Source organism: Nannospalax galili, unplaced genomic scaffold, assembly GCF_000622305.1.
Source record: "Nannospalax galili isolate Female #2095 unplaced genomic scaffold, S.galili_v1.0 scaffold529, whole genome shotgun sequence".
In the NCBI taxonomy this organism is placed as follows: Eukaryota; Metazoa; Chordata; class Mammalia; order Rodentia; family Spalacidae; genus Nannospalax; species Nannospalax galili.
Window position 1 is genome coordinate 2,078,137 of NW_008360309.1, and position 26,958 is coordinate 2,105,094.

Below are 26,958 nucleotides of genomic sequence, written 5' to 3' on the forward strand. Positions count from 1 at the left end.
GACCCTGAGCTACTTAAGTGTCAGGAGGGACAAAGCTGAAGGGACAACCAATGACAAGGTGACAGCAATGGTTCCCACAGGTACTGTGGCAAGAGACCAGGGCAGGAGAGATGTGAGGCTCAAATTTAACCTTTCCCCCAATTATTAAGGACCCATTCTTCACCTCCCTCCAGCTAACAGATACTTGTAAGTTTATTTTGCTAAAATTTCAGTCACTGGGGTTGGGGTGTGGCTCAGTAGTACAGTACTTACTGGCACTTGTAAGACCCTTGCTCCCATTCTCATCCCTGCAAAATGAACCAAATATTTGGTTTATTATATACACTACACCTACTGGTACGCACACCTGTTCACCCAAGCCACTTGGGAGGCTGAGGCAGGAGGATGGTCAGTTTAAGGCCAGTCTGGGTGACTTAATAAAAAGTAAGTCAGTCTCAGAATACAAAGTAAAAAGTGGGCTAGGGATGTAGCTCGGTGGTAGAGCATCTGCCTGGAGTGTACGAGGCTCTAGTTTAATATTCAGCACTGCAAAAACGAACAAAATCACCCAAGTCCCTCCAGCTCCCTGTGCCTTCAGATTCAACTAACTGGGGACCAAAAACATTTGCAGAAAAAAATGCACGTATGCTAACTCCACATGGGTTCAGGTATTGCTGCTGTCCTTACAAACTAACCGGCATGATGTAACAAGTCTGCACAGCACCGACATGCCCTTTGGTATTTAAGACATCTACAAATGGTTTAAAGTCTACAGAACAGCTGAAGAGAAGGCTCTGAGGGGGAAAGCACTGGCCTCACAGGCCTCACTATTCAGAAAAAGCCAGGTGTGCAAGTACCTGTCATCCCGGCCTCCTATAGCAAGATGAAGACGGAACCAGGAAAACCTTCCAGAAGCTCAATGGCCAGCTAGCCTGGAATACACAATACGGCACAGCAGAGAAAACAAGAGAACCTGTCTCAAAAGCATGATGGGCAGGCATGTGGGAGCCAGCGTGTTAGTGCACACCTGTCATCCCAGCACTTGGGAGATAGAGGCAGGAGGATCAGCTGTCCAAGGCCAATCCCAGATGCATAGTTGGAGACCAGCCTGGGCTACATGAGACCCTGTCTCAAAAACAACATCAACAACAAAAAATGAGGTGGAAGGAGAGAACTGATCCTAAAATGTTATCCTCTGACCTCCACATGTACACCACAGCATGTACACATACATACACACACACACACACACACACACACACACACACACACACACACACTGTATTACTAGTTGAATGATTATCCTGGGACGCGCATTTTTGTTGTTGTTTTAGACAGGGTCTCACTATGTAGCCCTGGTTGGCCTGGAACTCACTATGTAGACCAGGCTGGCCTTGTTGCTTAGGAGTGACCATGGACAAGGCACCATCTTCCCAAGTCTGGTTGCACCCACTTGCCTAGGATCATCACAGCTAAGCTTGCTGACTATCACACTCCACAAGAAAGGAGGGGCAGGGGGAGTCCTAGGACTCTCTCAATCAGCCAGTTGGCCCTAGATGCACAAGGAGGCGGGGCTGAGGGTGCATAAGCTAAGGGAGCTTGGGGAAGGCTCTCTTAGCATCTTGTGCAGCAGTGGGAAGGTTGGATAAAGACTTTCCAGTGGGCCTTGGCAGTGGGGGAGCCACTCTCACCCACTGTTCTGTAGGTAAGCCCCATAAACCCATTCCTTTTCTAGACTGCAGTTGGCAAAATCCATACCTTGGTTTGTGGTGGGACCAAGGGGGAGAAGGCAGACATTGCTTACCCCCCTCAGAAGGAATTGTAGCTACACTTGGCTTAGTCAGTAGGATATGACAAAACCAAGGATGAGTTTGAGAAGAGTGATGGTGTCTCCGGTATGGGGAAGGAGACCAACAACTGAAGTGAATTTGGTAAGGGGAGTGTTGGCAGAGGACATTTTGACGTGGTGGGCTATCCCCAGAGGGCTGGTGGGATAGCAGCAGTAGCATGGGTCGTGCAGTGGGTAGTGAGATGTTTAACAAGGGTGAGGCCACCTAAGCAGATGATGTCAGAGGGGGAAATTCCAGGATGGTATTCTTCTTGACGGTATAAAGTAGCATACCTGCCTGACTAGTGGGGTCCACCACGGGAGTATGGAGACACATTGAGCAGAGTTAAAGGTCTAGAGCAGACATGACAAGCAGCACACCAGGGGCAGAAGTATCAGCAAGAAACCGCACAGGCAGCCTGGCCGATCCTATGAGCAGTAAGAGATCGATCCCAGGTCAAGTCAGAGGCCCAAGGGAGGCTGAGGGCGTAAGAGAGGAACTGCAGTGAGAGAGGGAGATGAGGCTGGGCTCTTCAGTGTTGGCCTCTGACCTTGCCAGTAAGTTGGATAAAAGAGCAAAAGAGATACAGGTGTCAGCCTGCTGGCTTTTCTGGCTAGGGGGCCAGAAGGAGAAGAGAGCCCTGATTAGATCAATAATACAAGGCTCATCCTGGGACTCCCAAAACCTGGAACCCATGGGAGAAGGTAGGTAGTGATGAGGAAGGGGTACAAGGGCCAGGTACAACTGTGAAATACTTAGGAGCTTTATGACTGGATAAGGCACAAGTGATATCCAGAACCAGGATGGCTGGGAAAAGTCTCCAGCAGCCCAGGCCTATACATGCTAAAGAGTAAACAAAATCCTGACTTCCATCCCCAAGGCGCATAATGTGAATGTGGTGGTACACACTGTCATCCCAACCTCAGGAGGTAAAGGCGGGAGAATCAGGACCTCAAAAGGATAAAGGCTATTGCCACTAATGTTGGTTACATTCCAGAACTAGATGGTAAGACCTTATTGCTGAAGACACCACATGATGTGAGCACGGGAAAGGGAGAAATCAAGCTAGGTAAGCTAGAAACTCCCTGCCATTGGATGGCTGGCCTTCATAGTGCCAGAAGGTGCTATGCAGACCGCTGGGGGAGGACTGTCCTACAGTTCTACTTAATGACAGACCCCACATACTGTACTACTGATGTACCAAGCAAGATGTGCCTGCTGGTACAACAGTGGTGTGACTAGTATACGTACAACCAACAAATTTTTAAAGATTTCAGACCCACTCCTTGGGAAGGAACACACATCTGGTACAGCAAGGCAGGCCAATCCCCGATGGCAGGGGAAGTTATAGGCCTCAACGGTGAAGCCACTGCAATTGTCGTGTTAGATGGATGTGATGCACCTGCGAAAGTACCATCTGAGCATTTCTGTTTATGCCCATGATTATTACTGCACTCAATGTCTATTTAGATGTTTCTGCTTCTTCATTTTCATTTGTGTTTTTACAATAGGAGGAATACCACCAAGATGGGCCAACAGACACAGCCTGAGAACAGATGATAAAAAGGTCCATGGTTCAGTATCTCACCACAGTGGGAGGAAGATTGTTCTATGTCACCCCCTCCAAGGCTCAGGGACTCTTGCAGAAGAGGATGGCACAAAGAATGTAAGACCCAGAAGGAAGGAGTACACTGTTGCATAGGATTGTCCTCCAAAAGACAGACCATGGACAGATGCCATCTTCCCAAGCTTGGTTGCGCCCACTAGCCTAGGATCACCACAGCCAAGCTTGACTATCTCATTCCACAAGGAAGGAGGGGCAGGGAGAGTCACAGGACCCTCCCAACCAAGCACTTGGCTCTAGTTACACAAGGGGAAGTGTTAGGGTAAGCTGAGGAAGCCAAAGGGAGGCTCTCTGGCCATTTTGTGTAGTAATGGGAAAGCTACCATCCGCACATGGACGAAGACTTTCCAGCGTGTTCTTGGGGGCGGGTGGCAACCACAGTCCTAGAAGTAAACCCTCACTCATTGCTCTGTAAGTAAGTCCAATAAACTCACAGCTTCCCCGACTGCAGTTTGGTGAAATTATACCTTGGTTTGTCGTTGGAACTAAGGGGGAAGGGAGTAGACGTTTACACCCCTCGAAAGAAATTTTTAGCTGCAGGCCTCCATCTCAATGATTTGCCTGCCTCTGCCTGGTGAGTGCTGGGATTAAAGGTGTACACCACCACGCCTCACCCTGTTCTGTTTTCTTTAAGATGGTCTCACACTCATTACACAGTCCAGGCTGGCCTAGATCTCGAAGCAATCCTCCTACCTCAGCCCCTAGAGTGCTGGGATCACAGGTCTTTGTCATAACAGGCGGCTGGAAATTTGTTTCTTCTCTTATTTTCTCTGTGTGTGCACATGTCCCATGGCACATGTGTGGAGTCAGAGGACAACTTGCATGAGTTGGTTCTCTCCTTCTACCATGTGGGTTCTGGGGACTGAACTCAGATGGTCAGGCTTGGTGGCAAGAGCCTTTACCCATGAGCCCTCTCACTGCCCCCCCCCCAGCCAATCTCTCTAGAGATACAAAGCAGATATGGGTATAATCCCAGGAGTGTGTTCCTAAACTAGAAAGGACAGCAGTATCCATCAGCCAGAGGATGAATGACCACACAATGTAGTACAAAATGGTCATGAAGAGGAATCAACCTCTGACACTTGCTAAAACATGGAGAACATGGAACCACTGAATTGTAAAGAAACCTGCCCCCCCAAAACAGTATAGCAAGCACAGTACACAGACCAGCAAGTCTGCTCTTAGGTCTGTCTACACCCTAAACTACTGAGCACAGGGACTCAGATCCTAGCACCTGAATGTGTAACAGTGCGGCTCATACTACAAACAAAGCAAGTGCCAATCAGGGATAAAGAAAATGTGGTCCAGCCAGGAAGTGGAATGAAGCACTGGCATACAACATAACATTGATGAACCCAGAAAACATGCTGCCATGGGGCTACAGCTCAGCTGGTGGTATGTCTGCCTAGCATATACAAAGTACTGGATTCCATCCCCCAAGTACATAATCTGGGTGTGATGGTACACACCTGTCATCCCAGCACTCAGGAGGTAAAGGCGGGAGAATCAGAAATTCTATTATATACTGTGTTTGAGGCCAGCCTGGGCTATATGATAGCCTGCCTCAAAAACAAAAACAAAAAAAGATAGTATGGAAACAATAACCAGACACAAAAGGACCCATAGTGTGGGGGCCCACCCAAAGTTAAATGCTCAGAACAGGCCAGTCCACAGAGACAGAAAGCAGAGTGGGAGCTGCAGAGGCTGGGGGGCTGACAGGAGCTAAGGGAGCTTCAAAAGCAGCAGGGGAAGGGGCAGCTAAGGGTTGGGGGAAGCAGCTCAGGGGTAATGGGGTCTCATGTCAGGGTGATGGAACTGTTACGGAATGGAACAGCAGTGGGGGCTGTGCAACACCTGAACCACCCACTTCCAAGTGTGAATATTATGACTTCACTTCAGTAAAATTTAAGAGCTCGGGCCATATAATCCATCTATATAAAATCCTATAGAAAACGGAAGCTAAACCACAGACAGGAAGCTGACTGCTGGCTGCTGGGGCTGGGGAGTGATAAGGAGGCCTGAGACTTTGAGGAGCATCTCCGACCTCGGTCACAACCCTGCAAACGTCACTCACAGCAGTGTGACTCACAGTACAGCAATTACACCTCTACAGACAGTCCCTTGTGAGGGTGAAGTGATATGAGCTTGGGGCCAGCCCAAGCTACAGAATAAGATCCTGTCTCAAAACAACAAAAGGAGGCCAGGAAGAGGGCTCAACAGTTAAAGGTACTTGCCACCAAACCTGATGACCTGAGTTCAATCCCTGGGGCTCACATGGTAGGAGAACTGACTCCTGCATGTTGTCCTCTGACCTCCACACACAGGCCCGGGCATGCACACCCTTATATAATCACACACACATACACACACACACACACACACACACACACACACATAAATACACATATATAATAAAATGTAAAAACAAAACAACAAACAGGCTGGGTGTGGTGACGCACGCCTTTAATCTCAGCACTCGGGAGGCAGAGGCAGGCAGATCTCTGTGAGTTCAGGGCCAGCCTGGTCTACATAGTGAGTTCCAGGACAGCTGGGGCTACAAGGAGACCCTGTCTCAAAAAGACCAAAACAAAAAACAAAAAACAAACAAACAAAAAAAAACCCAGGCTTGGTGGTACATGTCTGTGACCATGACTCAGAAGAGTTAGTCAGAATGTTCTGGGTGGTGCCACTGGAGTTCAACAGCAATTTCTGTGAGGAACACAAGAACCCAAACTAAAGCTCTGTACTTTAACCACACATGCACCCACACACCATCACCCTACTGGCACTGCAGCTGGGTTTGATTCTGCTAGGTAAGAGGTAAGAAATGACACACATTTGAAAATCATCTGTCAAATGACACCTGACTCTTCACACCTGTTCATGGGCACACAGTCCCAACATAGAGGCTTGCACAGCCACACAGATGAAATGCCATGAGTACATGCACACAAGTACCTGCATGAACATACATGCCCCATTCACATGGTACACACACACAACATGGGCTTGTGCAGCCCTTTCATACATACGCACACAGCAGTATGCACCCATGCACGTGTGCTCACATCCACCCTCCAGCTCAGGTCCATGCCTAAAATACATGCAGACAGCCAGGTTGAGAGAAACACCCCTCCCAGGAGACATGTTTCTGGGGCGGTGATGAGGGTGCCCACCAGCTGCTAACACAGGAGTTGTCTGCCACCAGGCTGCCTGGGCATGGGTGGCAGGTCACATTGCTGCCTACCTCTTCCTCCCAGCAGCACCTGCTAATGGGGTCCACCTTCCCCTCAACCAACCACATTGCCACCCTCTGGCTTGTGCTGCAGACACGGAACCTGTGTTCAGCTCTGGCCCTGTGCTGCTTGAGATGGGGCCACAGGAACATCCACAGGACTAGCCCTGCATGCCCCACCCCAGGCCGGAAGGAAGTAAGGCTTCTTGCTCAAGACGCCTGCTGCCCTGTCAGGCCGTGGACAGAAGATGGGGACAGGAGCCAGGTGAGGCCACCTACAGGAGTCCCTGTGGGGAAACTCTGATATTCCCTTTGACAGCCACCCTCTCCCATACTGCCTATGTCCTGTAAATTCCTCCCCTAGGATCTGCCTATGGAGCCTTCCTATCCAGGACAGCCCTGTTGCCAGGATGAGGAAGCCTGCTTAAAACCAGTGGCTGCACACCTACCTTCAAACCAGAATGCAGCTTGACACAGGGCATGTGTCTGTGCCAACCACCCAGGAGGCAGAGGCATCACTTGAGCCTACGGATTTAAAACCAGCCTGGGCCACATAGTGAGAGCCTAACTCAAAAACACCAAACACACACAGATGAACTGACAGGCACAGACACAGAGACATATAGAGACACACACACACACACATATACACAGAGTCACACACAGTCCCTCACTGGGGAATTCTAGGCTATCATTCTACCCCCGAGCCATGCCCCCTGGGAGATTCTAGGCAGGGGCTATACTGCTGAGTCATATGGTTTGGGTTATAATTTCATGACATCTCTCAGGGGGACTTGGTGACTTTCTGTGGCTTACACTACACCTTCCTCATGAAGTGTCCAGGGAGTCTGGGACATGGAAGCTCATCAGGCTGTGGCTCAACATCCTGTCTTAAGTGGATGTGAAACTGGTACCCTGAGAATCCCCTAGCCTGCCCGGGAAGGCTGAGCATGTGGGACTGTGACCAGTGTCTAGGCCCCTTGTGTGTGTGTGGGGCGGGGGAGACAGCTTAGCCACATGGCCAATCTAGGCAGTGTCTGTGTCAGGTCCTGACAAAGTCTGCCTTGCTTTTTGGTTTGGTTTTGTTTCAAGAGTTTTACTCTATGGTACAGAATGGCCCCAAGCTCACAAGTAACCTTACTGCCCAAGGACACCAAATGTAGGCCATTGAACCCTGTGTCCCTTTTGGTCTTAAGACAGGGTCTCATCATGTAGCTCAGGCTCCTCCACACTCTTGTCTGCCTCAGCCTCCTCAGAGCTGGAATCACAGGCAGGTACCACAATGCCTGGCTTCTGTCCATTCCTTTCTTACTCATTTTTATTCTATATATATGACAGTTTTGTCTGCATATATGTAAGTGCACCACAGGTATGCAATGTCTGCAGAAACCAGCAGGGGGCATTGGATCCCCCGGAACTAGAGTTATAGACAGTTGTCAGCCACCATGTAGGTGCTGGAAACCAAACCTGGGTCCATTGCAAGAGCAGCAAGTGCTCTTAATCATTGAGCCATCTCTCCAGTCCCTTCTGTCTTCTCTTAATTCAAAGTATCTCACCAAATACTGCAAAGCTTATGTGCCCCCAAGCACCAACCACCTCAAGTACACACACACACACACACACACACACACACACACACACACACAATATCCCCATGTCACTGAATCAAATCAACCTGGTGGGTCAGTCATGAAGTAAGCAAAAACAAATGCCAGTAGATGGATGGATGAATTGCCAGCAGAATGTGGTCCAGCCACTCAACAGAATACTACTCAGTCACAAAAAGGAATGGCTTGGGTCCACAGGATACTGGGAATGAACCTCAAGAACATAACACTCAAGCTGAGCCTGCATGGTTCATCCCAGCACTGGGGAGGCTGTCCCAGGAGAACCGTCACCAATTTGAGGCCAACCTGGACTACACAGTGAGACTATGCTATAAAAAAACAAATTACCAGGGCTGGAGAGATGGCTCAGCGGTTAAGAACCCTGGTTGTTCTTGCAGAACACCCACATGGCAGCTAACAAACTGTCCATAACTCCAGTTCCAGGGGATCTGACAGCTTCTTCTGTCCTCCAAGAGCACTGCACGACACGGATGCACTTATCTATATGCAGGCAATGTACACGCACACACATAAAATATTAAAAAAAAAAAAAACCCAAATTACCCATGATGCTGAGGGCAAGGCAGCCAGATGAGAAAGGCCATGTGGCACATGAGTCATTGCTAAGAAACTCCCAGAACAGGCAACCCCACAGACACATTAGTGGCTGTCCTGAGCTAGGGGTGGGGAGATTGAGGTTACAGTACAGCCTCCTTTCAGGAGTAGTAGAAGGTTCTGGAACTAGCTGGAAGTAGCATTCGAAGCAGATGAGTGTCTGCTAATAGTCACTGACAGGAATTTTCACAATTTATACATCTTACCACAGTAAACAGGAGTACTTTTGAGACAGCATCTGGCTCTTGAGTCCAGGCTGGCAAATGACCCTCCCACCTCCACCTCCCCAGTGCTCAGATGAAGGTGTGTGGCCACACCTGGCCTGAACATTCTTCCTAAAAACCTGAGGGGGAGGCTGGAACGATGGCTCAATGGTTAGAACACTGGCTGCTCTTACAGAGGACCCAGGTTCGGTTCCCAGAATCTACATGGAAGCTCACAACCATCTGTAACTGCAGTTCCAGAGGATCTCGCGCCCTCTCCTGGCCACCAAAGATACTGTGCACACACATACACATAAAATACAAATAAATTTTTAAAAATTAAAAACAAAACAAAACAGAAAGAGGGTTCAGGAGGTGGCTCAGTACCTAAGAACACTTGTTACACAACTGTGAGAACCTAGCTCAAATCCCCAGCATCCCCAGCAAAAAGTCCAGCATAGCTACCAGGGCATGCTTCAGCATGTACGATGGAGACAGGAGGATCCCAAAGCCCACTGGCCAGTCAGCTGAGCCAAATGGTGAGCTTGTGGCTCTGTGAGAGATCCCAACTCAAGGCAGTAGGTGGAGGATAGAAAAAGACATCTGCTGTCCTGCTCTGGCTTCCATGTATGCACGCTCACACAGGCCACATGCATGCACAAGCACACGCATATACACACACACACACACACACACACAGACAGCTTTTAGCAATGGCACTACTCTTGGCACTGAAAAGACCTCAACTCTGACCCAGGCAGGTAAAAGATATCTCTACCTCTGGAGGTAGAGATGGGGATGTGCCAAGCACCCTGTGGAGAAACATCCTGTGGAGTACAGGGCTCTGAGCAGTATTCTGGCAGCTACTTCAGAATTCACTGGAGAAGGAGGCAAGGGGCCCCACGAAGCACAGCACAGCCACTTCGTTTACATAAGGCCATAATTTGAAGACACATGTTTGGTGGGTGACATCACCCTGGCTAAGAGGAGACTGGCATTACAGCAGGATGCGCTGAGGCGGCATGGAGAACCAGGCATGCACCCACTCTCTCTCTCTGTTCCCTTTGGCCTGCAGAAGTTTCTGCTTGCTTTTTTTGTTTTTTTTTCCAAGCAGGGGCTGGTTCCACGGCTCAGGCTGGCCTGGAAATGCCCATCCTCTTGCCTCAGCCTTCCAGGGGCTGATATTGAAGGCGTGGACCACCAGGCCCAGCGGTTAATGACTTTTTGGAAGAATAATCCAATGAAGTCATGGGAGAGAAGGATGTGCTGATGACTGACAGAAAACAGTGGATTGAAGTTGGAGGAACCCTCAGGGCTGTCCATCTCAGTCCCGGAAATAAGGCTGTCACACGAACGGTGTGGTTGACTCGTAGTTAAAGAAATCCCCATAGCTCAGCTCCTAAGAGGGACCACCCAGTGAAAGTTAAGGAGCTGGGAGCTCATGGAAGGAATTTCCAAAAGTAGAGATAGGCTAGGGAAGTGGCTCAGAGGTAGAGCCCCTGCCTAGAATCTCCCAGTGAGGAGCTGGGGATGGGGAAGGGTTCAGGGGTACAGCACTTGTCTAGCATGCAAGAGGCCCAGGCCTCTTTTTCTTTTTTTTTGGTCTTTTTTGAGACAGGGTCTCCCTGTAGCCCCAGTTGTCCTGGAACTCACTTCGTAAACCAGGCTAGCCTCGAACTCACAGAGATCCGCCTGCCTCTGCCTCCCGAGTGCTGGGACTAAAAGCGTGCACCACCACACCCAATTGAGGCCCTGGCTTTTATACCCAACACTGCAAAGAAAAAAGGAAAACAAAAGGTGGAGGTGGCAGGCCCTGGGAATGCACCGTGGGCTGAACGGACTCCAGCCAGGTCTAGTGTGTAATACCAGGACTGTAGGTGTCTGCTGGCTCAGACTCTGCTGAGGAGCCACATTCCCAAATGCCTCTGAGCCATAAGGGTGGAACAAAGTAGGGGTCTACAACTTTTGGTGATCTACGCCCACTGCAAACCTCTGAACCGGATTTTGCTTGGAAAGAGGGTCAGAAGAGGTGTCAGGAGTCAAGAAGAGGTTGTATTAAAGTTAGAATGGGCCCTGAATCCAATGATTGGTCTTAGAGTCAGGTGTGGTGGCGCTGGCAACCAGCTGTGTTCATAGCACTCATTCTTTGGGGGGGGGGTTCTTTTTGAGACACGGTCGCTCCTGGTAACCCCAGCTGACCTTGAATTCAGAGCTCCACCTGCCTCTGCCTCCCGAGTGCTGGGACTAAAGGTGTGCACCACCACGCCCGGCCAGCACTCACTTTTAGTATTCTTTTGCAGTGCTGGGGATGGAACCCAGGGCCCCACACATACTAGGCAAGAGCTCTACCCACTGAATTACACCCCTAGCTCTGAGTCCAGCATTCAAAAGGCTGAGGCAGGACGATCTAGAACTTTAGGCTGGTCATGCCTAGTCATGGAGACCCTAGCCTGAAAGAGTCAATAATAAACTCACAGGATGGCACCTGGTGGGATGCAACCCAAGACACAGGCTACCCAGTGGAGCGGAAGCCAGGGGTGCAGGAATGAGCCTCCTTCAAGCTTCTGAGGGGGCCTGCAGAATTGGAGAACTCCATTCCTGCTTTTTTAAGCCACCTGTCTTGTGGCCACTTACAACAGCTGCCCCAGGACCTTTGAGAAGACGCAGGCTATTCGGGTTTCCCTGTCCCTGGCTTCAGCGTAGTGAGAAACCCTGAGACCCTCTCCTAAATCCACAGGCTTGGAACATATCAGTGTTTTCCCGAGTATGCCCATTCTCCCTCTCTTGTGTAGCCCAGGCTGGCCTCCAATTCCCCATGGCTGAGGCTGACCTTCAACTCCTAATCTTTTCTTCCTCCACCTCCTGACTGCTGGGATGAAAAACGTGTGCCATTTTCAGCGACTGCCACGTGGGTGGGGCGTTCCTGGCACAGAGCAGGCAGAGGACAGCGACAATACTCACGGTCTCACGGAGCCAGTACAGCCTTCCACCTACAGCAAAATCTACCCCAAGCATCTGAGGGGGAAGAAGGGGGACCCCAAAACCTACAGGATCAAGGTGGGCATTTGAGATGGGAAGGGGGGAAAGCAGCCAAGGTCCTGCATAATCCTGGCCTTGAACTCATGACCCTACAGCCTCAGAGCACCCAGCTCCCAATGTGCTTTGACAGGCAGTTCATTGACAGCCTTTGGGAGAAAAGACTGGATTACAGTCCTATGGCTGTGGCCATCTAAAGCCCCAGGATCACCAGGGACCTCAGAGCTGGCCTGCCTTCAGTCCAAGTTGCTCTAGTATATGGGATCCCCAAGACACAACTCGATTGAACTTGCCCTCCCATACACCCAAGACACTCAGGATCTGCCCACCTCAGCTGGGAATGAAATAGCCACTCAGTAAACACTGGCCTGAGGTCTCACAGGTCAAGAAGCCCTTAGCAGGGCTCAACATAGTGGTGCAGTCTTTAATCCTGGCCCTCCAGAGGCAGGGCGGGAGGATCTGTGAGTTCGAGGCTAGCCTAGTCTACATAGTAAGCTCCAGGCCAGCCAGGGCTACACAGTCAAACCCTGTCTCAAAAAAAAAAATGGAAGAATCCCTTACTGGAAATGCCAGGGACCACAAGCATTTTGGATTGGGGATATTTTTGGATTTTAGAACATTTACAAATACAAAAGAAAGCTGGGTGTGGTGGTACACACCTTTAATCCCAGCACTTGGGAGGCAGACTAAGGCGGATCTCTGTAAGTTTGAGGCCAGCCTGGTCTATATAGCAAGTTCCAGGCCAGCTAGGGCTACAGAGAGACCCTGTCTCAGAAAGACAAATAATAAAAAATAAAAAATACAGGGCTGGAGAGATGGCTCAGCGGTTAAGCACACTGGCTGTTCTTGCAGAAGACCCAGGTTCGAATCCCAGCATCCACATGGCAGCTAACAACTGTCCATAACTCTAGTTCCAGGGGATCCGACAGCCTCTTCTGTCCTCCAAGGGCATTACATGACACGGGTGTACTTACCTACATGACATGCAGGCAATACACATATACACATAAAATAAAAATAATAAAAAAAATTTTTTTTAAATATAAAAATAGCACTTCTCAGCCTTTTGGCTAAGATCAAGTGTAAAAAAATACAAAAGAAGGTGTATTTACAAATACAAAATGGAAGCATGCCTGTGAGCCTAACATTTGGAAGGCTGAGACAGGAAGATTGAGGGTTGCAAGTTCCAGGCCACTCTGAGCTACATAGCAAAAACGTGTCTTAAAAAAATACATCATAGCCAGGCGTGGTGGCGCATACCTGTAGTCCCAGGACTTAGGAGGCAGAGGCAGGCGGATCTCTGTGAGTTCAAGGCCAGCCTGGTCTACATAGTGAGTTCCAGGACAGCTGGGGCTACAAGGAGACCCTGTTTCAAAAACAAAAAAAAGACATCATAGCGATGCATGTAACTATAAACACAAAATTCTTCAGGGCTGAAGGGCTGGCTCAGCGGTTAAGAGCACTGGCTGCTCTGGCAGAGGACCCAGGTTTGGTTCCTAGTACCCATATGACAGCTAACATGGTATGTAACTCCAGTCCAGGGGATCAGATGCTCTCTTCTGGTTTCTGCAGGCATTTCACACACATGGTGCACTTACATACATACAAGCAAAACACTGATACATAAAATGAATCTTTTTTTAAAAACACAAAAATTCTTTTACACATCAAACACAGAGCCTGAGAATGACTTTTTGCAATATGTTTAGTGAGTCTGTGTCCTGTCCCCATGTGCTGGATAGCTTTAGTGTCAACTTGACACACCTGGGTAGAGGGAGCCTCAATTGGGGAATTTCCTCCATAGCCCAACCAATCCACGGTCATGGCCCTCACTGGGATGTGGATCTGGCTTCTGAGGGTGCTTGTCCTCAATGTCCTTGTCCCTGATGGCCAGCTCCCAGCCTAGCTTCCGGTCAACCCCCCCACCTTCACTAAAGGATTTGATCATGGGGCAGTAGTTGGTTCTGAGTTGCTTCTGGGTGTCATTCTATGACACGGAAATGCCTAGATTGGGATACCCCACTCCATGCCTCATTTGTAAATTTCATCTGGGCCTCTATCCAGCACTTACAGCCCCAAGCTGGGCTCACAAGAAAAGGAGGATGAGGTGGCACATGCCTGTCATCTTGTTCTTGGATCAGGAGCTCAAGGCCAACCTTGACTACATGAGACCCTGTCTCAAAAACAACAAAAGTCCCACAGGACAACCCACTCCTCCCAGGCAGGGCCCACCCCCTCTGGAGTCACCCTGAACATGAGCATAAGATTCAGAAAATTCCCTCTCAGGGAGCTTCCAGGGTTGACGTGGCCAACCAACTTGCCCACTCCTTAAGAGTGTTTATTTAACTGAGACAAAACTGGATAAAAACAGTTACATGGGGAAATCACTGTTTCTCCAAAGTCTTTTACTGTCTAAAAACTAAGTTTGTCCATTATCCAGTGTGCCGGGCTGAAATCTCCCACCCAGTGTTCACATGCTAACGTCCTAAAGCTCAGAACTTTTGAGAACATTTTACTCATTTTTATTGCTTTGTAAATGAGCCAGGGTCTTGCTATATAGACTAGTCTGGTCTCCAAACTCACAACCCTCCTACCTCAGCCTCCCAGGTACTAGGCTCACAGGTGTGTGGCCACTCCAAGCTTTCTACCCAGGGCTTTAAAAGGTATCTGGATGGAAGTCTTGACAATGGTGATTAAATTAAGGTCCCAGGGTGGACCTTCATCTGAGTAGCTAGTTTCCTTCTAAGAGGAAGTTAGGGTACAAACAGGCTCAGAGGAAGGTGATGAGGATACACAGAGTAGAAGACAGCCAGTTATAAGCCTGGAGTCAATTTTCATACAACCCCAGATGCAGGCAGCCATGCCCACACATTGATCTTGGACCTCTAACCTTTAGAACTAAGTAACAACAAAGTCCTTCCTATTGGTTGTCCCTCTAATTTGTGGGAGACCCAATCCTGGCAGCAAGGGATCACCTCTAGCTTGGCTCCCCATCTTGCACGTATACATTCACACTCACACTCACTCTCTCTCTCTCACACACACACACACAAAAAAAAACAAAAAACCCACAGGCCAGAGCCAGGATCTACAATGAGTCAGACCCAGACCGCTTACTCATTGGTCACTGATCTCCTAGGCTGAACCCCTGAATCACTTCAGGGTGCCTCAGTTAGGAAGTGATTAGCTTCCCCAATTCATTGGCTACATTTGCCAACATGCCTAACCAAGGAGGCTCTTTCCCAGCCAAAGAGGACGGCTGATGTGGAGACAGGGCCCTTTGTTCTGCCCCTCCGGGGACCACAAGGGCAGAAGAGAAGGGCCTGTCTTGCTCTGGGGGTGGCCACTCCTAGGCCCGGCTGAGTGGCATCCGAGCAGAGGCTGCCTGGTACAGCTGGGCTATGGACCTCAAAGACACAAAGGCATGGTGGGTGCAACACAGGGGCCATATCATTCAAAGGGGCCCTAGAGTGAGCCACATTAGGGTGAAGCAGCAATGTCAAGATCAGTTGTGGGGGGTGGTGGCGTTGTCAAAGAGAATAGGCAGAGACGGGAGCAGCAAGATAGACAGGCAAGAACAACAAAAAACTTCAGCAGCACATGCTATGGAAGGGATGGGTGCCTCAGGGCCCACAGGAGATAATGCAGCTAGTTTATCAAAGCCACAGTGATCCGGGATGACCTCTGAAAATGGAATCTGGTATCACTAATCTTACAAGAAAAGTGACAGTTTGTTCCCACACTGGGACAGAGCCTCCAGAAATCCAGGTCAGTGGTGGTAGGAAGGACAGAGAGACAATGGCTCTGTTGTGCCCAGGGGCCCCCTCAGCTGGCCCATCTGCCCCAGGCCCCTCCCTGACAATCCCTCCTTATCAGACATACTCCCCACTGATTAAGTAGCTGGCCCCCAGAATCCAGTGAATCTCCCCCAAAACCCACTGAGGTCAGTGGGGAGGAAGTCAGATTTTCCCACAGAGCATCTATTCTCACCTTGGGGCCATTCTGTGTACCCCACCCCAGAAACACACAAAATCACCTGTCACCATCTCTGGGTACCACCCTCAGGAGATGCCAGATGCACACAGGTGGCACTGGGGGCAAAGGATGCCCAGAAGGCTAGGATGGGTGACTGCCTGACTCTGGAGAATTGGTCCTATATAAGGGCCATCCTGGCAGGCTCCTAAACAAGAGCTTTTTGTCTTCTGTTCTCTTGGGGTACTGGGAATGGAACTGAGGGCAGTGCCTGTGCTAAGGAGCCTACACTCCCAGCTCTACTTCCTGGTTCTAGAAAGCCTGGGTCCCCAGCTGCTAAGCCATCACCTGCCTGGGTCTGTTTTGGGAAAAAGGGACATGGAGTTTCTTAATGGTGGTGGCAGAAACAAAAAGCGGGTGCTGGGGTGAGTACACACAGGGCCTCAAGCTCTCTGCTCCTGCTCTCTCACCACGCAGGCCCAGCTCTCTCCCAGCTTTTCAGGTATAGCCTGCAGCCAGGCCCCTCTTCTGAGGAAACTTGGTAGAATCCTCCACAAGCCTCACACTGGGTGTCCCCAATTCTGCCTAGTGATAACCTGTGCCACCTGTCACTACAAAGTCTGCCTGAACAGAACTCCATGCTCACTTGTCCTTCTGAGGCACAAAGAGGCCTCAGCTCTGTTGTCAGGAGGCAGCCAAGCACTTGGCACAAGCAGCTCAACTCAACCATGGACCCACCCAACACATCCTACTTTGGAGGGATGAGGGAAGTACCAGTGTTGGGAGGAGAATGTGATCCTGGGTCCCAGTAGAAGGGAGAGAGTTCCCAGCACATCAGACCCACATGGTCACCAGCTGGACTTAACAGAGGGTTCTGCTCAACTAAAAAGTCACAGCCAGAGTTGGGGACAGGTGCATCACCATGCAAGAAATATGTTCAGCCCCTGGCTGAGGGTGCAGCTCTGTGGCAAAGCGTATGTCTAGCATGCGTGAGGTTCTGGATCCCATCCCCAGCACCACAGGAGGAACTTGGGAGAAGAGCTGGGGCTACATCAAACCAAAGCGTTGTACCAGAAACACGGAAGTTCCTCAGTGGAGTTGGTGCTTTAAAAAAAGGCTGACACAGGCCAATCCATTCATTTGCAAGAGAAGAAACAGGCAGAACATGCTGAGGCCAGACTCCAAACACAGGGTGCTTCTTCCACAAGACCACCCCTCACTGGGTCACATGCTCTGAGTGCACCGAGGAAACAGTGTGCCCATGGCATAGGAGGGTTCCAGCCTGTCCCTTGGAGTGTCTAGGCCCAAGCAGGCTTTGTCATTGTTTGCAGGAGGCATGACCATGGGCTGTGTCCTGGGGCAAGCTAAGCTGAAAATCTTCCTTAAAGACCAGAACATTCTGAAAGTGAATGGAGTAGTTATGTATCTGAGGCCTTCTTTACATTCAAACTGTCCAGATTTGAGTATGAAACAGCTCTAAGGCTGGCCTTTCCCTTCTGGCACATGGCAGATAAGGATCCTGGCAGTGGGGAGGGGAAAATAGAAAGTAGTGCCAATCAAAACCATGCAGCTGCAGGCCCTTGTAGAAGCAGACAAGGCTGTGACACATTACAGTTCTCTAGCCTCCTTAAGGTTCTGGAAACTCAAAGACTAGACAACAGCCCTAGTTAAGGAAGGAGCTGGAACCCAGGGGACTGCAAGGTGGATGTCTTAAGTGCTCCCATCCCAGCAAAAGGCACAGAGAGGTCTCCCCTAAGAACCCCTGGGCTTAGGGGACGCTAGGGAAAGGAGGAGGGCATGCTGGCAGCTGTGCGTGAGACTGAGCTCACAGCCACTACCGGGGGACAGATTTCCTGTATGTTCTTTTACCCATTTAAGTTCAAGGACGCACCACCTCGAGCTCTAGCAGCACGGCACCCCAGCTCCTTCCTTTTGACACACAGTTTGGCATCCCAAACGCCTTCCTAGCTCCCAGAGAATCCAGCTAGTCTTCTTAAAGCGCAAAGTGATGCACGTTCCAAGGCAGGAGGAGACAGACCCAGAGGGCCCTGGGACTCGCCCCGGCGGATCACCCAGCTGTTGGGGTGTGAAGTCAGGAAGATGAATCAAGAAGGGGAAGGCGGGGGCGAGTCTCCAGAGGCTGCACCCCAACATCGCCCCAGGGCTTCTGGAACCAGTTTCTTCCCGCCCCCCACCCCGCAGGCGCTCTTAGGACCCGTCCTAGCGTGGCTAACCCCCCTTTCCCAAGAGCGGGACGCGACCCCACACACCTTGTCCGGTGCATGGAGCGCCGGCGGGGCTCCCCCTGGACACCCCAGAGCAGGGACTGCGCGTGCAGACCCCGGGAGGTTCTGGACTCTTTCCCCAGCTCGGGCCCCTCGGCTCCGCCTCCACGTCGTCCCCGCGTTTCCAGAGAACCCCCAATTGCCACCGCAGACACGTCCTCTTCAAAGACGCGCTCCAAGCCTCAGCCTCCTCGCCCGCGCCCGCTGGAGCCGTCCGGATCGGCATCGCCGAGCCCCTCCAGGCCGCATCCCGTCCACGCGTCCCCGGCCCTGACCCCAGTGCGTATACCCCACTCTGGTCTCCGCTCACTGCCGCCCCGGGGACTCACCTGGGCCTCCGCCGCCACGGGCCGCCGGTCCCAGGCCGGCTCCACGCCCTGACGCCCGCCAGCCCGCCCGCTACTCCGGGCGACTCAGCTCTGCTCCGCCCCGCCGATACGCGCCCGCCGCTCCCCCCGCGCGCTCCCACTTCCGGGTTCCGGAGGAGCTGGGGGGGTGGGGAGAACCGGGGCGGGACGCCAGCACGTCAGAGGGGCGGTGCGGCTTTGGGCCACGCCCCGTTCCGCCTGGGGCGGTCTCTCCTTGCGGTTGGCGCGCTCCCACTTCCGAGTGGCTGAGGAGGTGGCTGGGGGGCGGGGCTCCTCGGAGCCACGCCCACACGGAGCCCGGGGCGGCGGACCCCTGCGGCTGGCGAGCTCACGCAGCCTAGGGGCTGAGGCGGGCGGGGCGAGACGTCAGCTATTCTGAGAGGCGGGGCGATAAGCCACGCCCATACAGCCGGTTGGCTGGTGATACCAAGTGCAAGGGAAGAGCAGGGGAGGAACTCAGGACACGCCCACTCCGCTGGCTCCTGCGGACACCGCCCTCGCGCGGCGCGATGTGCTAAGGGCTGAGGCAGCCCAGGCCCAGAGGCACTTTGAGTAGAAGGCGGGAAGATGGCGGACTCCGAGCGCAGCGCCGAGTGAGTTGGGGTGCCGCGGGCCGGGATTTGAGGAAGGTTTGGGGGTGCCAGAGGGCTGAACAAGAGCTTGAACTGTCAGAGATATGCTGGGGAGCGGGGACCTCGGAGCGACCCCCGGAATCACACTCAGAGTGAAGGCCCCGGGTCTGACCGGATTCTGCGCATGCTCGGGAGCCTGGGTCCGAGAGAGGCGCGAGGTTCGAATTCTGCCTAGATCCGCGCTTTCAAATTGGGAGCAGGTAGCTTATCCCCCTGCCAAGCTTTCGGAGCCGGGGGCGCGCTCAGCCTCGAGAGGACTGTGAGGCATGTTTTGTTTTGTTAATGAGACACACTTGTGTAGCCCTGCTCGCTTTGAAACTCTATATAGCTGAGGTTGGCCTCGACCTCCTGATGCCCCTGCCTTCACCTCGGGAGTCCTGGGTTGACAGGCGTGAGCCACCTCCTATGACTCCAGAAATCCTACTGTTCATTGATTGACTGGCTGTCTTGTGCAGGCTGACCCACAGCTTAAGATCTTCCTGCCTCAGCCTTCCGAGGTCTGAGGACACAGGTGTGCGCCACAGAGCATCTCTCAAAAATTACTTTTTTCAGGCTGTATCCTTAAATTCACTATGTAGCCAGGTATGGCCTTGAACTCCAGATCTTCCTGCCTCCATCTGCCAGTGCTGGGATGACAATCTAGGGTCACTACACCCAGCTTGAGACTAGTTTATTGCAGTCACTATTTCCTGATAGATAAAAAGTAGCCGCATGACGAATAGGGTTGATCAATAGAAGGCAGAGTTTATTAGCAAAGGAACACATGGGGCAGATTCCCTTCTGGTTTAGACTAGTTAACTAAGCTGTGACCTTAGAAATTTTAAGACTGTCTACACATTATCCTTGTCTCATCCTCGTTATACTGTAACAACCCTACACGGAGCTTCATCACCTGCCCTGCTTTCTCATTTCTCTGTCAATTCTGGAAATATCCAGCCATCATAATCTTCATACATAAATCCTTCTTTAAAAATATCTCCATTCTCATATCCTTCCAACATCCTCCACTTTTCCATTTTCCTTTTTTAATAACCATGAGACAATAACATTAGCAAACACATTTTTATCTGTTGTGAGACTTCTTTTCTTGGGGATACTAAGCAATGTTTTTCCCCTTTTTGTTGTAGTATCAAATCAATGTTTGATTACATTAAAATTTTTCTGGGGAACCAGTGAATTTACTGAGCTTACTCACAGAGATGACTGAGGGGTTGCTGAGGTGTATGAGTGACCTGAGAGTATTTACATCGGAAAGCCTTAACCCAGCATGGATCAAGCCTTCTCTTCCTAGCCTTTTTTTAGATAATATACTTTAGTCTTTTCCAAGTCCAGGAGACCATGTGATTAGGGTCAAATTACATACAGTTGGCTGGGAAGAGCAGGCGGATACTCAGGTGAGGGTCCAATGACCCTGCTTACCTCCCCTCTTTTAATTAAAGAATACAGTTGTCAAGTCAACAAGTTCAATTGTGATGATTTTTGTTAGTGGACACAGCTGAAGTCATGAAGATGATCGTAGTTTGACTCAGAAGAAAGTGTGTAGCATCATCTTATTAAAAGAACATGGAACCTAAATTATACACATAATGTAATGTTAACATTACCCATGTACATATTGTGTTTTATAAGTTTTTAGGTAAATCTTTTACCTTATGTAGTTTAGTGAGTGGTCTATGAAAACCTTGCTTTAGGTGGAAAAAAGCAATTGGTACATAGTTAAACATTATCGAATTGACGTTTACAACCTCCAGCATGATCAATTAGGGAAAACTGTGCTATAACCCTGTTCAGACTTTATAACTGTTAGAGTGGAAGAGGCGGGAGGGGTGTCCTGTCCATGAGGGGATGGAAGGGCAGGGCTATCGGAGGCAGGGTCTGGAATCAAAGTGGAAGTTAGATACAGGAGGGATAAATGGGTTATTTGAGCTAGAAGCCAGAATAGGGGAGACTAGGGAATATTTGGCAAGGAGGTGTTTAAGGTTTTGGATTTTTTTTTTTTTAGAGGAAAGTTAGTGGAAGGAGAGCAGGTGATGGACTTAGAGTGGTGCTGGAGAGAGGGAAGGTCATGGCATGGAGAGGGAGTTGGAGAAAGGAGGAGAGATGGGTGGGCCCAGCTGGAAACTTATTTCATTAGAATGTTAAAGAAAAAATTTCCAGGGCAGGCAAGCTGGCAATCTTGGCTCTTGGCAGCTGCCTGGAAGGGGTGAATAGCAGGAAGGAAGGAAAAAGCCTTGGGGTCCTGCAGGTTTAAAGCATGCATGGAAGGTCAGACAAATGGTGGGCTGGCAGGCAGGCACACAGCAGGGAGCAGAAAGCTTTAGTATGGGAGGAGGAGAGAGAAGAAGGATACAGAGCATTTGTATGTGTTGGATTGAACAGTATCAGAAATCATCCTGAGTAAAGTGAGGAAGAGAGGCAGTGGAAGAGGATAAAGACAAGAAAAAGGATGGAAGACAGCAGATCTTGCAGGCCCATGGCAAGGGGGGGGGGCAAGATGGCAGTGGTGAGCGGCCGGTGGGGGATCTGAGATAAGGAACGGATGAAGCAGGTCACCCATCATGGAGACCACAGTGCTGTCTGGGAGTGGTGAAAATCAATGGGAAAGGAGATCAAAATAAGTAGGTAAGGCAGAGTGTTCCCAGTGAGGAGAGCCAGAAAGAGGTGAGAGCAAAGCAGAGGGCTGAGGAGAGGAGGAGAGAGAAAAGAAGTGTACCTGGGAGCCAAGTTAGTGGCATTGGAGAAGTCCAGGCGGGTCCCTTGAGTAAGAACCGGGTTTTGGCACCATCTGATAGGTAAAAAGTTGGTGGAGAACGAGCGAATGGATGGGGTCTTTTAAAGGGGGAGGCTTCTGCTTCCTGCAGAAGGCAGGAAGATGTATTTTTTTTAAAGTTGGGTGGGGGAGTGGGAGAGCAGGACTGTTAAAACCTGTCCTCTTTAGAGATCAAAGGGGAAGCCTGCTGTGTTAGCCAAACAGTGGAGAAAAGTCTGCTTCTCTTGACTTCAAAGACCAAGGTGCTTATCAGCTAGGTTCCCTTTACTCAGGAGCATGAGAAGTCCTTGGGATCCTGTTGGTGACGGGCAGGGCTATCTGAACCTTAATATTTCCAAGATCCATCCTTGTTAGGGTGGGCTTGAGAAATATTGGGGCTTCAGCCATAGGCTTCCTTCTTTTTAATTTTTTAATTTGTGTGTGTGCAGGGAGAGGGGTGTTAGCCCTGGCTGGCCTGTCCTTACTGAAAGGAATTTTGTGGCACTGATAAGAGACAAGGCTGGGAGTTAGGAAGTTATTGTTTATGAACAATGACTTGGAAATTGATTTTTAAAAATCTACATCCTGGCCCGGGCATGGTAGCTCACGCCTTTAATACCAGCACTTGGGAGGCAGCAGCAGGTGGATCCTTGTGAGTTTGAGGCCAGCCTGGTCTACATAGCCAGTTCCACGCCAGATGGGGCTACAGAGAGACCCTGTCTCAAAAAGACCAAAAAAAAAAAAAAAAAAAAAAAAAAAAAAAAATTCTACATCCTGATCCTATTGCTAGTAGCACCCGCTTATGCACCCAAATGCACCCCAGCCAGATGCAGTAAGAGAGAATCCCTGTAGTCAGGAAGTGAAAGCAGGAGGATCAGGAATCCAAGTCAGCTACGTAGTGAGTTTCAGATCAGCCTGAGCTGATGTATATGATGTATGAAACCCTGTCTTTAAAAACAAAAACAGCCAGATGTGATGGAGCATACCTTTAATCCCAGCACTCCAGAGGCAGAGGCAAATGGATCTCTGTGAGATCAAGGCCAGCCTGGCAAGTTCCAGGCCAGCTGGGGCTACAGGGAGACCCTGTCTCAAAAAAAAAAGAGTAAAAGCAAAAGAAACCTTTACCTGCTAATGAAATGGGAAGGCTCTAGGTCTCCTGGACCCACTTCTCAGAGAATTCCTCAAAATTCAAAAACAACGTTGCCCCTAGTGGATAAGGCCTTGACACTGTTAGGTTTTAGGTGGAACTAGTGGTTCTGGGCAGTAAGGAGTTTATTAGAAGTGATATCCATGCCATGGACAGAGGCAACAGCATGGCGGAGGCTCTGCTGAGAATCAACCTGGTGGGAGACGATGTGGCTACTCTCTCTGCAAGAGCTGATTCCCGAGCAGAGAAGGGGTGGGAGCAGGCAGGCCTTCTAAGTGAACTCTTCTCAGGAGAGGAGTGAGGCACTGACCAGGCTTGGCATTCAATGTCAAGCTGTGAGAGGTGTCTGGATTCTTACAAAAAAGGTCAGATTCCCAATGGCCCTAGGCAGCCTTGGGGCTCCGGTGTACCTGCTCTCCCTGTCTTAAAGATGGAAACCCATCTGCTGCTCCAGCCTCTTCTCCCTAAATCTATGTCTGATCTTGAATTCTCTCCCATGAGATCAAAAACAAGCCAGAGTGAAGTGTGGCACACAAGCCTGTCATCCCAGCACTGGGGTGAGAAGCAGAAGGAGCAGGAGTTCAAGGCCAGCCTCTGCTACTGAAGTCCCTGTCTTGAAAACTAAAAAAGGAAAAAAATGCAGACCTAGGCTGGGACTGTGGCTTCAGGGGTGAAGGGCTCTCCTAGCCCTGCATCTGATGCCCATCAATACAAAGAAATATCTATAAGACCCAGGCCCCAAGTCTCTAAGGTGCTCCTGTGCTCAGCCTGGTGCCCTAAAGCATCAGTTCATCACACCAGAGCCTCTCCATCTGGATGCTGTGGGCCTTGCGGGTCTGCTTTCTGCTTGCTTTGACCCCCCAATTCCAGCAGCGTGTCTTCCACTGTGACAGTTATAGCATCTTCACACCCTGTAGGGTGAGTGTATTTAGAGGAACTGGCCAGATATTGGGTCCACTCAGCTGTGACCAGGGACTGTGTGGCACACATACCATGGCAGCTTCCCCTGCCCAGGCAAAGGTCCTGTGAGGCCAGCAAGGCAGTTCAGTGGGTAATGGTGCTTGCCACCAAGCCTGATGACCTGAGTTCGATCCCCAGGACTCATATGGTGGGACGAAAGAACCAAATCCCACAAGTTATCCTCTGACATGCACACAGTGGCATATGCATACCCCCCCACACACACACAGTAAGTAAACTATACAAAATTAAAATAGAAAGTGCTAGCCAGCTTGTAGTCCCAGCACTCGGGAGGCAGAGGCAGGCGGATCTCTGTGAGTTCAAGGCCAGCCTGATCTACATAGTGAGTTCCTGTCTCAAAAAAAAAACGAAAAAAAAAAAAAAAGTGCTAAAGAGACTAGATCTGTAGGTCTGTGGATGGCGCCACCTGGCCAGCACCTTATCTTAGACCTCTAGGCCCTAGAATGAGGGAGACAAAGCCATGTTGTATCAGCCTCCCCAACTGGTGTTTGTCAGTCCTCAGTGACAGGTACACTGATGCTGGGACACCCAAAGGGCTGCAGCAGATGAGCCTGGCCTTTCTGTCCATAACACATCCCTCCAAGTGCTTCCCATTTTGCAAAGCCTGTAGCAGGAGCCCATCATTTGCAGGCTGCAGGGAGAGGTCCGAACCATAACACTCCTCATACGTTTTGTTTTTTTTTTTTTTTGACTAATGAGCTAAGAGTGATAGGAAACAGGACCTTAACTGTGGAACCTGCCCTGACCTCAAACACAGTCCTGCTCAGCTCCCCAGTCCAAGTCACAGGCCAGAGACAGAGTCTCCCTGTAGCTCCAGCTGTCCTGGAACTCACTGTGTAGACCGACTGGCCTTGAACTCAGAGATCCACCTGCCTCTGCCTCCCGAGTGCAGGGATTAAAGGTATGTGCCATCACACCTAGCCAAAGATTCATTTTGTATATGAATGTTTTGCTTGCATGTATGTATGTGCACCACATGCATAATATGCCTGTGGAGGCCAGAAGAGGGGGTTGGGTCCCCTAGAACTGGAGTTGTAGATGGCTGTGAACTGCCATATAGGTGCTGGGAACACTAGGCCCTCTGGAAGAGCTCTTAACTGCTAAGCCATCTCCCCAGCCACTGATTTGTACATTTTTAATTGTTGCTTAAAAAACAAAAGTAGCCAGGCATGGTGAAGCACACCTTTAGTCCCAGCATTTGGGTGGCTGAGGCAGGCAGATGGATCTCTGTGAGTTTGAGTCCACCCTGGTCTACATAGTGAGTTCCAGGCCACCTGGGGCTACAGGGAGACCCTGTCTCAAAAAGACTGAAGGAAAAACAAAAGACATATAAAAGAAGTGTAGTAGTGACGCACACCTATAATCTGTGGTCTGGTTGAGGCAAGAGGATTGTGAGTTCTAGGCCAGCCTGGGCTACAGAACCAGACCTTGTCCCAGAAGCAGAAAAGGGCTGGGAAGATGGTAAACCTGATGACCCTGAGCATAGGTTCCCAGAACCCACATAAAAACTGGATGTAATGCCCTCTGTAATCCCTCCCTATAGGGAGGCAGAGGCAGGAATAGGAGCCTAGAAATAAGAGGACTGACTAGCCTAATGTAGGCAGCCGTGGACAAGGGAGACCCTGTCTCAGACCTCCACACAGGCACCATGGCACGCCATACTCTGTTATACAAGGACCTGCACTCATACAAGCACATGTTGTACACACACAATATTACAAAAAATACTAAAAGAAGACAACTATTTTGTGACATGTGAACACTGTATGAAACCCAGTTGTTGCTGTGTCGGTAAAGTTTTACTGTTACATGGCCCACCACGACAGGCTCCAGAATGCCGAAGTTGAATAATTGCTGGTCATGATAGTGGCCAGGTGGCCTAGGAAGATGACCCTTTACAAAGAAAGTCCATTGCTCTCCCAGCTGAAAGGACAGATCTGAGGTACCGGGCCATGGTCAACTTCCATCCACCCATCTACCTTGCTGACCACACTCTGTGCACACCCAGTGCTGTCACACCCCATCTGGGGAGTGAGGGAGCTGGGAGCCTGCATCCTCTCCAGGACACTAGGCATTCTTGCTTGGCCCAAGTGACCGTACCTGCCCCACTTCCTCACGGGCCGGGTCTCCATCTAGTGGGAAGTGGACTCTGGCTGCTGGGCAATTCTTTCAGTCAGGTAGCAATACCTTTCTTTCTTTTCTCTCAGGAGGTCCTCAGCTGCTCCTGGCACCCTCACTGGCTCCAAGACAAAAGAGAAGAGACTCCAAGGTGAGGCTGCCCTGGCCCATTTAAGTGAAGTGGCCCTTCTGTTCTGATTTCTTTTCATTCAGGGTTTTTGTGTAACGTTTTATTGCATTGGTATCTGTTTTATTGCCATAGCACACATAATTTGGTCAGGGGACAACTTTGAGGAGTTGGGTCTCCGTCTACCATGTTAGGTCCTGGCGGTGGCAAGAGCCTTTCCCCACTGAGCCATTTCATCAGCCCTTTTTTGGTTTTGGTTTTTGCTGGGTTTTGAGACAGGGTCTCACTACGTAGTCCTGGCCAGCCTGAAATTCACTGTGTAGATCAAGCTGGCCACAAATTCAGAGAGCTCCATCTGCTGGGATTATAGAGGTACAACACCACACCCAGCTGCTGACCCTGCTTTTTTTTTTGTGTGTGTGTGTGTGTGTGTGTGTGTGTGTGTGTGTGT

At 50.3% G+C, this 26,958-nt stretch overlaps 2 protein-coding genes across 16 annotated transcripts in view; one reads left to right on the forward strand and one right to left on the reverse strand.

The window, feature by feature from the left end:
* Nucleotides 1-18,854, reverse strand: part of Myo9b (myosin IXB) — a 93,561-nt gene extending 74,707 nt beyond the window's left edge. For all 14 annotated transcript variants that reach the window (XM_008824637.3, XM_008824636.3, XM_008824635.3 and 11 more), the window contains exon 1: nt 18,715-18,854. The gene's annotated coding sequence lies outside the window, so the exon portion shown is untranslated. The remainder of the gene's footprint in view (nt 1-18,714) is intronic.
* The window catches only part of Haus8 (HAUS augmin like complex subunit 8), a 25,888-nt gene continuing 17,400 nt past the window's right edge, over nt 18,471-26,958 (forward strand). The window contains exons 1-2 of one of the 2 annotated variants that reach the window (XM_029559411.1): nt 18,471-18,664; nt 26,470-26,531. Coding sequence is in view for 1 of the 2 variants with exons in the window: in XM_008824641.3 (XP_008822863.1) it covers nt 19,321-19,346; nt 26,470-26,531 (88 nt within the window). In the remaining variant the exon portion in view is untranslated. Of the gene's footprint in view, nt 18,665-19,197; nt 19,347-26,469; nt 26,532-26,958 lie in introns of those variants that run through there. The other variant, XM_008824641.3, reaches the window with a different exon arrangement.